We start from the raw sequence: 11,388 nt of genomic DNA, 5'->3' as shown, positions 1-11,388 counted from the left end.
GATCATCCGATGTGTCACAGTGGTGACTCTGTTGATACTATTACTCGAACTGCGCATGCGCGAAGGGAACATTCAGTGCTTTCAGCACCGCCCTCTGGCGGTCATCCGGGATTCATAGAACCGTAGTTACATACGTAACTTTCGTTTTATTGCATCTGTTAAGTAATTCAAAGTCTCCATTAATGGGACTGCAGGATTGATAAAAACAGTTTATGGGCTTAACGTTTTCCACAAGACTGTATTTAAACCAAACTCACTCAATTTCATTCTGAACGAGATAAACAACGACAGTAAACATGATTCTGCTTTTTTGTAAACCTCTTGTGTCATTTCCCAGGAGGTTTTGAGTGACACTTTCAAACTTTTCCACATAAGGAGGAATCAGAAAAGAAATATTGATCCGTGCAGAGGAATAAGCCAAAACAGCACTTTAAGACTGTAGATCCTCTGAAAGAAAACAAGAAAATTAATGTCCATATTGTCAGTACAGTCAGCCGTCTGTGCTAAGGTCAATGGACAGCGTAGTGTGGTTCACATCTGTGTGCTTCGTTATGATCGCAACAATCAGTGTAACACTGTGTTTCAGATGTGTAACAACTGATCCATCTGCTCGTCTTCAGTCATTTTTTTCTTCTAATTTGCAGAGTTTGAAAGTAAAATGCTAAAACTCTTCACAGATCTTTAAAAGCTCCCCCAATGAATGAACCACCACCTGCTTTCCTTCCTCCTCTGCACCTCCCTCTCCTTCAGCCTTTAAGTCTTTAAGTCTGATCAGAGTCTGCTGCAGATCACCAACCCTCTGCTGTGGGTGGACGCTGTCTCCCTCCGAGTTCCTCTCGCCTCCTGCTTCATCGTCTTTTTCTCCTCCTCCTCCTTCTCCCTCCTCTTTGAGATACTTGACCAGATGCTCCCTGATGCAAGCCCCCTCCTCCCCAGCCAGCGACGCCCCGAGCGCCGGCATGTCCCGCGCCTCACTGACGCCGAGCAGGTGCAGCAGAGCCTGTGAGAGCGTGTGTTTCAGGCTGGCGCTGTAGCGGTACTCCAGGAAGTCGTTCATGTCCTCGCTGTTCTCGAGCGCCGTCGCCAGCGAGCGCCACACGCAGCCGAACCGCTTCGCGTCGCCGTAGCAGCCGCGGCGGGCCGGGACCGCGAGGGCGGCGGCAGATTTGATCCGGACTTTGAGGTTCTTGCAGGAAGTGACAACGTGGCAGAGGGCCGAGAACGCGTCGTGAGACCACGGGGCCGAATCTGTCAGGAGGAAACAACCAGAATCTGACATGAGAAACGCTCATTGCTGACCAGCTAGTTTTCTTCTGATGAGAACAGTCACTACAGAGATGAAAACAAACCCTGTGAAGGAACACTTACCAAGAGGCAGGGCGGGGTTTCTGAAAGCATTTCCTAATGCATAACACGCGTTCCACCTGACCTTCATGGTAGCTTCTGACAGGACGGTTCTAATCAGAGCCTGAACGGCGTCCTCCAAAGACCGCTGGAACGCAGACCGGGTCATCTGACTGTGGCGCAGGAAGTGAAGCAGATTTCCGAGCACTCGTACTGCATTAGACTTAACCTGGGAGGGCGGAAGAGACACAAACGGGTTCACGAAATAAGAGAATGTTTATGAACAGTAAATACATTTCTCGGATAGTTTTTCTTCTTCCGGGGAGCTTTCAGACACAACTGAAAACACCGCTTGCGTCGTGCGACTATCCCCACCTTGTCTTTGTCGGTGGACGCTCGGGTGGCTGCCTGCAGCATCTTGAGCAGAAGCATGTCTGATATCTCTTCTTGGAAATCCACACCGACATTCTGCCTGATTGACGAGAGAGAAACAGACACCAGTTTGAGAAAGCTTGTTACTCAGACTTGGGAACCTAAGAAAGAGTTGAAAAAGTAAAAAAAAAAAAAAAAAAAAAAAACAGATCCTGACACTCATAAAATTTAAAGTTTTGTCATTCAAGAAAGTGGGTGATATACATCCCTTCAAGAAATGCTCATGAATAAATATGTAACATTTTCATCTTATTCATCTCATTCACTTTGCAGCGCAGCCTACATGTTAATGATGAGCGTGTCGGTGAGGTTTGCGAGGGACCACGCAGCTTTGGCCCGAACATTCGTGGATCGATCCTCGAGGGCAGCGAGGATAATGTTTGCGGTGTCCGCGACAAACATCACATCCTGAAAGGAGAATTTAGATCAAGGATATTATTTGTTCACATTTTGCACACTTTCATCTGTTTACAGAAGACCTTTTTGACTGCATGTTCATTAATGAGAGTTAATGTGCCCACCTCTCTCAAACACGGGAACAGGATGTAGACTCCCAAAGCTCGGACGGCTGCCGTCTTCACCAGGTGGTTCTCGATGTAGGTCAGGCCCAGCAGCACAGTGATGCACATCAGCTGAGTTTTGTCCTTAAAAAACAGCAGCACATGTACGACTCTGTGAAGATCAGCGTTCACCAAGTACAAACAGGAGGTAATTATAAGAAGAAGAAGAAAAAAACAGAGAAAACTCACAGGAAGCTGCATGAAGGCCTGAGGCAGGATGGAGGCGAGCGCGTCGCAGGCGCTCGCCTGCAGGGCGGGGTCTTGGTTGTTCTGCAGCGCTCCGTTCAGCGGCCCGCTCAACACTTCTGACCAGAACTGCACCACCTGCGTGGTGGAAACATGAAATTACAAGACTTTCAGAGGCGTGAATTTAGGCATTTTTCTCTTTTAAGTCTTCTGTTTGGACTGAGAAGTCACGATGTTTGGTTTCCATACAGGAAATATATAACTTTGAATGTAGACTTTAATTAATTTATTTTTTATTGTAAATTCATAATGTCAGGGATTTGCTTTATTGACACAAATCAGGCCATAAAAATTCATACAAATTTACTGAATAAAAAACAATGTATAACTATTCTGTTGATGTTTTAAACGTTTTTATCGATGTGCAAAGTGAGCTTGACTGTCTGCTTTGGATATTTTTTACATAAATGTGTTTGTGCATAGGTTATTAAGTCATTAAGATTAAAAGATCTAAAAAATTAAAATATTAAAAGAACTAAAACTGTTTCTTAAAAACAAATTATAGTATTTAATGAAAAATCAACCAAGAAAAAAAAAAAGACCTGTGAAAAAGATTATTTCGGACTGAATTGACTTTATGGACTTATTTTAGTATTTTATACTTACATTTATACTTTTTATACTTATATTTATACTTACAGATGTACATTTGAAAAGTCAATATGTTGAATTGAGTCTGAACCAGTCACAAATTAAACACAGTCAACTATAAAAAAACTAAACAATTCTGAGAGCATTTATATAATTTTTAGTGAGATCTGCAGAAGCCCAGTTAATCTGAAGCTGTGAATATTGGGTTGATAATTTATGCAAATTCTTCTTTTAAGTTGACTTATTCTTGAATATTTTGAACTTTGAACTATTAGTGATCCATCTCACAGTGGTGAGTAGCGACATCGTCCCTGGATCTACATTTCTTCTTCAGCTGAGGTCGGTGAAAATTACTTCAAATGATTTCCTTTAAAAACAACCGGATGAAACAGTAAAAGCAACACAAGGAAAATCTGTTCTCACCTGGTTTATGGGGACCCTTGAGCTTTCAGGAATGTTGTTCTCTGCTCTGTACTGCAGGATTATTCCCGTACCAAACTCTTCTAGTAGCTAAATTAAAAAAAGACAGAAAACTGAAGTGTTCTTGTGTTTTTTTCTGAGCATGTATAAATGTATCTTTGAGCAGCTACAGGATACGTTTCCATGTTTCTGCTTATAATAGAAGTGAAGGGGATTACCTTTGCTCCGTGTAGCTGTATGGAGGAATCCGTCTCCCCGAGGCAGCGAGCGCTCATCTGTCCAATCTCCCACAGGCTCGACTGAGTCAGAGGGAAGTAACCGCGCACCAGGTGGGACAGGACCTGAGTGAAGCACATAGGTTAGAAAATATAAATCGAAACATGTTATCGCTTCAAAAATGAATGCTTTAATTTGTTCTTTCCACCATCGCTTACCTGTAAAGCTGCCAGTCGAACAGGAGGGGGCTCTAATGCGGCCTCAACGTCTGATTGGTCCTCTCTGGGCTGAGTCACCAGCGCCACACACAGCTTCAGCAGCCACGGGGGGGAACTCTCCCCCTCCGTCGGCGTGTGAGGAACGTAGGGGGAGTGCGTGCACGAGCTCCGCTGAGACGACGTCGCAGGCGTACGAGCGGGCGAGGTCACACCGTTTCTTTGTCTCCAGCTGAGAGCGGAGTCCTGCGGTGTGAAGGAGCCCGACGTGCTGCCGCCGCTGCTGTCCTCCGGCTGCTGGAGGAGCAGCTGCACCTCCGGGAGGGGCGCCTGAGTCGTCACTAGCGCACTGTACAGCGTGAGCACCGACACACGAACGGTCACATCTGCAGACGGAGCAGTTGTCCAATCAGAAACAAACTTTTCGGATATGTTCTTTGAGATTGTGTGAAGTTAAACAACGACGGACAGACCTCTGTGGCGCACATAAGAACGAATCTGCTTCCAGAGCTGGCTGAGCAGTCCGGGTCTGAGACGGTGGTAGGGAGCGTTGGACACCAGGAATGCCAAACACTGACGGACGAAAGGGAAAGAGACGAGCTGTGAGTCATTCCCAACACATACTCCGAGTGTGACAGCTCACAACTCTAGCATGAAATTATTTAATAATTCTGACTTTAACTGTACCTTAAAGGGAAAGTTCCCTTTACCAGGCTTCACACAAACAGAAGTGAACAAAAAAAACAACACATCAACCCACCTTTATGACCTGGGTGAGTGTTTGAGGGGAGGTCTCAGCCAGCAGAGCCAGACTAAGAGATCGGTGCAGCTCCCTGATGGAAGAGGCCAGCGTGAAGGAAAACGGGGTGTAAGATGTTCGGGGGGATGCCGTGTCTTCAGCCGCAGCCAGAAACTGGCGGGAGCCGTCGAGTATGGCCGACAGCACCTGAAGTGCACACAGTCGAACCTGGAGGCAGAGAAAATGACCCAGATGCAGCACACTGTGTACCGAAAATACAGATGAGAACACTTATGGTGAGTTGTACCTTCGGCGAGGAGTCCTTCAGGATAATTGTGAGGAGAGTTAAAGGGGGTGGACCCCCAGTGGGGGAGTCGGGGATGAAGGAGGTCCAGTATCCATACAGAATCCTCTTCTCTACAGCTTTCACCACCGCCAGCATGCAGTGCAGCGCTCCCTGGCGCACACGGCCATGGTAAAGTCTGAAAGAGCAAAATACTAAAGTTTAAAGCCGTTACGATGTGTAGATAAACATTTGTACCAAGACTGAACATTAAACCTTCAAAATGTTTGCATGTTTGGAAACAGGCTGCGCCCTACCTTAATTTGCTCTGAGCGCTTCCTTCTGCATCAGAAAATTCGGAGTCGGAGCTGGTCAACTTCCATGACGGGTAGAAGAACGAGGCAGAAGATTTAAGCAACATCTCCCTGTCATCTTTAACGCCATCTTCTCCTCCTCCTTGACGTACGGACACTGCTTCTTTATCTTCCTCCTCCTCCCTGTCATCCCCTCTGCTCTCATCAGTCTTGGTTTTCTTACCTTTTCCCTTCGATTTCCTCTTTTTTTTCTTAGGAGAAACAAAACGAAAACAGTTTGTCACAAACTGACGCTTGATGAAAGTGAAACAAATAAAAAAACGATGCTCGTCTTACTCCGGAAGCTTTCCCGTCAGCGTCTTTCTGCGTTTCTGAAGATTTTTGTGGTTCAGCAGGCTTCTTTGCAGAGACGCCTTCATACTGAGAAAGAGGCGCGGGGTAAAGCACAGCCGGCCACTCCACGCTCAAACCTGGAGCTCCCTGGAACATGAGCCTCTGTGGAACAGAAGAGAAAATATTTCAAATTAATACAGAAAAAAGTGAATAATTTAACAACATTTGCAAATAAAAAAAATAACATGGCACGATTTTCCACCTTAAGCGCAGCCAGTGCAGATCCGAGCTCATCTCCTCCTCCAAATTTCCACTTTCCAACTGAGAGACAACACTGGAGCCCCTTCAGTGCTGCTTGGATCACCTGCACAGACAACATCGGGCTGTGATTAAAAACATACTTCCCCCCCTCTGAACCTGCAGAACAACACACCAAGCAGTGATACCGTGCAGTAGAAGAGGTCGTCGGTGTCGGCAGGTTTAGGTGACTGCAGCGTTTTCAGAAACACTCTGAAGCAAACACTTCTGTACTGATCATCCAATGGTGGCTGACCAGGAATCCTGCAGAGAAACAAGCCAGGGGACGACAAGAAGACATGTTTAAGACTAAAACACAGAACAAACGTCACTTAATGTCAAAGCCCTAATAATAATCAAGATCTTATATCATTATGCATCCCAATCTTTGGGAACTGGATAGTTAATATAGGCCTCAGCAACCAAGTACTTAAAGACCACATGTGATTTATGCATATTTTAAAACAGATTATAGGAAAACACAAGAAAACTGGATTATATCACAAACTGGTTTTGGAAGGTTTCATTTCTTTTCTTCTTTAAAAGAAACAGCGTCGGGCCGTTTGTGAAACACTTCATCTCCAGCTAACAACATTTTACAACCAGTTGCTGATGCCAAATTTTGCCCCGTTTTGATGAAATAAAAATCCTCTATCACTGGTCACCATGAAAGGTGGGTAATAACGTACAGGAATTGCTTGAATCTGTCTGTTAGCAAAATATCTCATGAACCACTGGATGGATTTTAATAAAACTTTTTAGCAAATAATAATTTGATGTACATCTACAACTAAACTTTTGGAGTCAACTCAACGCAAGATGACAAAGACAGTTAACTGACCATAGCAAACACGACAGATATTGGGCTACAATTTGGCGTGGTAGTAGCCGAGAGTCATCCCTGACACACACTTCGAGCATTAACAAATGTCTTGAGATCTTTGTTTGAAACTTTGCCATGCAAGGCAGCAAGTGACATGGACTTTCTTTAAGGAATGCCAGCCCTTTAACTTTGAACGCACGCCACACCTGCAGTACGACAGCTGGTAAAGCCCACCTGAGACAGACGTTGGCCATGCAGGTGAGAGCAACTCTCCGCAACTCGACGTTTGGCTGAGATGGAGAACTGTACTGCAGGAGGACTCCGTCTTCGCCCAGTAAGTCGCTGATGAGCTGGGAATGAGAGGAACCTCGGTGTAAGTATTTGACTAAAACGGGGACGTTCTGCTCTCACAAAGTGCAGGAACATCTACCTGGTGGCACTGAGGTCCATTCCCGTACACGACTGTGGAGAGCGCCAAGAGGACGTCCGGGTGCGTCCACGTGCTGCACTCTTTCAAAGCACCGGCAGTGTAGTTCACCAGCACTTCCAGTGTCTGTTCGTCCATTATTACCTTTGGAAAACCCAAGCAGAAAAACATTAGACTGAGCGCAAATGTTTCCGTATGCGTGGAAATGCAGCACCCGGGGGAGCTTTACTGCACATTATTACCTTTAGTTGATTTAGGAGGTGATGCACAAGTTGGCAGAATTTGACCACTAAATGCTCTTGACTTAGAGGTACAAGACTGCTGACATGTTTCAGAAGAATACACACATCCTGAAAGGAAAAGATAAGGAGCTCAGCATAATTACTAAATCAGTGATAAATAATAAACACAGTATTACCGAGAAGCTTCATGCTACTGATAAACAAATATAAAGTTTAAACTTTCTGTTATTCTGCACGGACAAATGAGCTAAGAAACTTCATCAGTTCATGTATTTTTATTTTCACTTTTTTTTATGTGCATCTCGATCAGGAGTATTGTGCTATAATTTCTGGTTGTGACACATTGCACGATGTAAACAGAATTCTAGATCATCAGTGGGATTTAGGTGAAACGTGAGGAAACCCAGCCTTGTTTAGAGCTCTACAGATCAGGCAAACTTACAGCAGAAACATGATTCAAAGTTTAAACAGGTCAGAAAGTTGGACTGGAATTTTGATCTCTTATGGCTTTTGCACAATCACAGTTTAAGTTTTCAAATTTCTTTAAAAGCTGTTCAATTGACAGCAGACTTTTAAAATTTTAAATCTTATGCAAACAAAACACCCACAACCCTTTTTGGTACATATATGCTGTTGTAGATTCTCCGTCGTCTAGGAAATTACAAATTAAAACCAGCTGGACTTGTATTCTGTAGTTAAAGACGTTTTGCTTCCCATCCGAGGAGCTTTCCCAGTTAAAAACTAGATAATGTTTAACTGAGAAAGTTGTCATAAGCATCGTCCCTGGTGAGCTGGATGTTGTGCTCGACAGAGTTGACATGTATGGTGAATGCTTCTACTTCCTTAGCTTGGATTTTGGAAAGAAGAGGTCCAGCTGCGTGCGGATCTGGTCTGTGGTGAAATTAGTCCTGCTGTTTAACTCATTATCTCGAGGAAGCCCTTTACTGATGATTTTCACTGCCTCTGATGTGACTATACAAGAGAGTTTTCTGTGAGATGTGGATTAGGCAGGGGCTGCACTGGCTTCCTTCAAAATGTCGTTTTGTTTTACAATTTGAAATGTACCTCTGGTTTTGTTTCACTTCATTCAGTCGCTTCATATTACACTCATCACTGTTTAATATTTCCACAACTTTCTGCTGTTCTGTTTTGTTGTATCGGCTGTAAACCAGTGCTGTATAAATAAAGTTCGACTGATTGGTTCCAAGTGGTTGCTATGGCAATCTCTGCGCTGTTGCTAAGAGACCTGTTTATCGCAACGTAAGCTAAACAGGGCCAAAGCGAGCCTGTGTGCGGTGTCACCTCTGGTCGGATGCTGATGTTGGGCTCAAAGGTTCGGTTGTAGTTCTCGGACAGCAGCTGGTCGAACAGCTGGTTGAGCTCCTCTCTCAGTTGGCCCGAAGATGCTCGCAGGGCTCGGAGCTTCGCGGCGCAGCGGGAGAACTGCTTCTCGGCGTCCGAAACGGTGTCGAGCTGCGACCCGTCCGCCGACAGAGGGGTGAACGGGGCGGGTTCGGCGGACAAAGCCACCGACGAGAAGGCAGGGACCGCACGGCGGCCACAGGCTGACGCCGACACCCCGACAGGAGCCGCCATGTTTCCTTTACTCCCGGAAACAGTTTGACTTCTCTTACAAGCGCGACACCTAACTCCTAGGCTCATAACTGCCCCCTGCAGACCAGAACTATAACTACACGGTGAAAAGCTTTGTTTGGGTTTGGATTTCTGGATAAAAACCGTTTGAGCTTTCAGCCAAGAAAGTCTTTCGTTTTGGCATTGGGAATAACTTTGTAATAATTACAATAAATTAAATGAATATTTAGGCCTTATTTTAGTCCATGACAAGTACTCTTCTCAGACCATTTCTAAAAATTAAAATGCAGGTGTGTTGCCACATTCAATACAAAAGCAATCCTGTCCACCCTTTCTTCATCCATGTGGAAATATAACTTCACCATCATTCCTGAAACCGAGTGGATGACGTTGGGATTTTCATTTTGTCACTACAATAAATTCAAGTGCACTTAAAATGTTCACCAATTAAACTTTGTTTATAAATATCTAGAAAAAAAAGTTACAGGTAGCTGCTTTTCCAGGTCGTTAATATTTACTTAGACTTTTAAAGTCTTTTAGTCTTCACAGAAATAGCAAATTTCTGTATAAATTTATGAAAACAAGCTTTATGTCAACTCTAATGCTGCAAATGGTTTAGTGATTAAGATTGCATTAATTTTAGTTTAGTGCAGATAAATCCACACCCTGCAGATATATTAGTAAGAACACAGACCTGAAAACGTGTCGTGGATGTAAAGCAAACGAAAGCACGTACACATTTTGAACCAGTTTAATGTTTCAAAGTTGGTTTGTGCTCAACATGTTCGAAGTGACGACTGTAAAGATCACAGTTTCGATTTACAGAGAGATGCAGCCGTGACGCTGCAAATGTTCACAAGTGTTAACCAGGAATGTTCAAGCATGTACAAACCGCTAAATGTCTCAGCAGGTCATAATAGCCTTTTATTAAGTTTAGCAACAGTCATTGTGTTCTCTTTTTATTTTTAAGTCCATCAGTTGTTACTAGAAATTAAAGACAACTGAACAAAAACCCTGTTGCTCATTTTAATGCAATGAAAATAAGTTATTTTACAACATACTCCAGTGAAATAATTGACGGGCCTGCACCAACAGCATAAACAAAAAGAAGTCTAGAGATTTAAAGACAACGGAGTCCGTCAGTACGCATGAACACTGGCCAAAAGCTGCAGTCGGATTCAGCTCTAGGCTGGCATTTTCTACAAGAGATGGATCGCTGGTCCACACATGACTAAAGCACTGTCCGTGGGTGGCACTGTCGCAGGTGGAGCAAAGTAACTTAAGTAAGCAGGGAAACCAGGAGGTAGGCATGTCTGCAGGAAAGCGGCACGGGCGGACGTCTCAGCCGGACTTGAACAGCAGAATGGCCACCTGACCCAGGTAGAAGTAGATGAAATGTTTTGTTTCGTGCGTCACGTAGCTGCCAAAGTTCCTCCCGACGATGCAGTGCCACGTGGGGTTGTACTTCTTGTCAAACTCCTGCGGGGAAAAAAAAACAAGCGTCACTGACAAGAAGCCCTCAGCTGCATTTATACCAACGATGGATGAAACCAACCTTCTTGACGTAAGCGGCGATGTCCTTCTCAATGTTGTACTTCTCCATGGCCTGCATGGCACAGTCCACTGCGTCCTGCTGCATTTCATCTGACATGTCTGCATTCTTGATCACTGCCTTCTTGTCAGACATGATGGCTCTCTGGCTGCAAGAGACAAGTCATCGTCAGACACCTAGCACCTACACGTCTTTACACAAGCTGACTCGGCACCTTGAGCTGATGATTTACATTTCATCTGCAAGCCAAATGAACCTTTAACCCCATCCGGTGCAGCAGACATGCAAACCGGCAGGTGCCTAAGGTTGTGCACCTGGCGAGATAGCTTAGAAATAATGGGAAATGGAGCCTAAAGGGGGTTTTAGTTGCTGCCACGAGCAGCCATAGCGGTCAGGTTTGCAAACTGAGGGGGGGATTCGTGCAGTTTTATTGGGTAATAAACAGAGCAACATGAACAATAGCAGCATGCGAGCAGCAAAAAACCCTCAGTGTTTTCTGTTCGCACGCGCCGCGGCAAACACAGACAAGCACGCAATTCCTCGCGGGGTTCAAGCTTACCGTCTCTCTCTCTCTGCGGAGTTTAACTATTTGGAAACGCAGGTTTTGAACAGGAACGCTGCCCAGTTTATTCCTTCATTTATGGAAGGACGCGTGGTTCGCTCGCCCCGCCCCTCGTGTCGTCTCTGCCCTGTGATTGGCCGAGGGCGAGCCTCCGCCCTGCTGACGGCGATTTTCACTGGCAGACAGGTTCCGCATTTTA

General features: G+C 44.9%; 2 protein-coding genes across 3 annotated transcripts; both read right to left on the bottom strand.

Moving 5' to 3' along the window:
- Positions 1 to 218: 218 nt before the first annotated feature.
- heatr6 (HEAT repeat containing 6) lies at positions 219 to 9,103 on the bottom strand. Its single transcript, XM_017417958.3, has 20 exons — positions 8,785 to 9,103; positions 7,483 to 7,590; positions 7,244 to 7,384; positions 7,048 to 7,163; positions 6,140 to 6,254; positions 5,956 to 6,057; positions 5,697 to 5,855; positions 5,364 to 5,611; positions 5,071 to 5,245; positions 4,785 to 4,991; positions 4,498 to 4,597; positions 4,028 to 4,410; positions 3,812 to 3,934; positions 3,597 to 3,683; positions 2,526 to 2,660; positions 2,298 to 2,420; positions 2,060 to 2,184; positions 1,720 to 1,816; positions 1,369 to 1,573; positions 219 to 1,248 (listed from the first exon to the last, which is right to left on the bottom strand). The coding sequence occupies exons 1-20, from the start codon at positions 9,076 to 9,078 to the stop codon at positions 662 to 664; spliced, it is 3,630 nt and encodes a 1,209-aa protein (XP_017273447.1). The 5' UTR covers positions 9,079 to 9,103; the 3' UTR covers positions 219 to 661.
- Positions 9,104 to 9,810: 707 nt separating this feature from the next.
- Positions 9,811 to 11,330, bottom strand: dynll2b (dynein, light chain, LC8-type 2b). Of its 2 annotated transcripts, none has more exons than XM_017417977.3 (3): positions 11,187 to 11,330; positions 10,631 to 10,775; positions 9,811 to 10,554 (listed from the first exon to the last, which is right to left on the bottom strand). In XM_017417977.3, the coding sequence occupies exons 2-3, from the start codon at positions 10,760 to 10,762 to the stop codon at positions 10,417 to 10,419; spliced, it is 270 nt and encodes an 89-aa protein (XP_017273466.1). In that variant the 5' UTR covers positions 10,763 to 10,775; positions 11,187 to 11,330; the 3' UTR covers positions 9,811 to 10,416. The 2 variants fall into 2 exon arrangements, with proteins under 2 accessions (XP_017273466.1, XP_017273467.1); XM_017417978.2 differs by having other exon boundaries at positions 10,631 to 10,771; positions 11,187 to 11,308.
- Positions 11,331 to 11,388: the final 58 nt, after the last annotated feature.

The sequence above is a fragment of the Kryptolebias marmoratus genome, linkage group LG13, assembly GCF_001649575.2.
Source record: "Kryptolebias marmoratus isolate JLee-2015 linkage group LG13, ASM164957v2, whole genome shotgun sequence".
Classification (NCBI taxonomy): Eukaryota; Metazoa; Chordata; class Actinopteri; order Cyprinodontiformes; family Rivulidae; genus Kryptolebias; species Kryptolebias marmoratus.
This window is presented reverse-complemented; position numbering and strand designations above follow the sequence as displayed.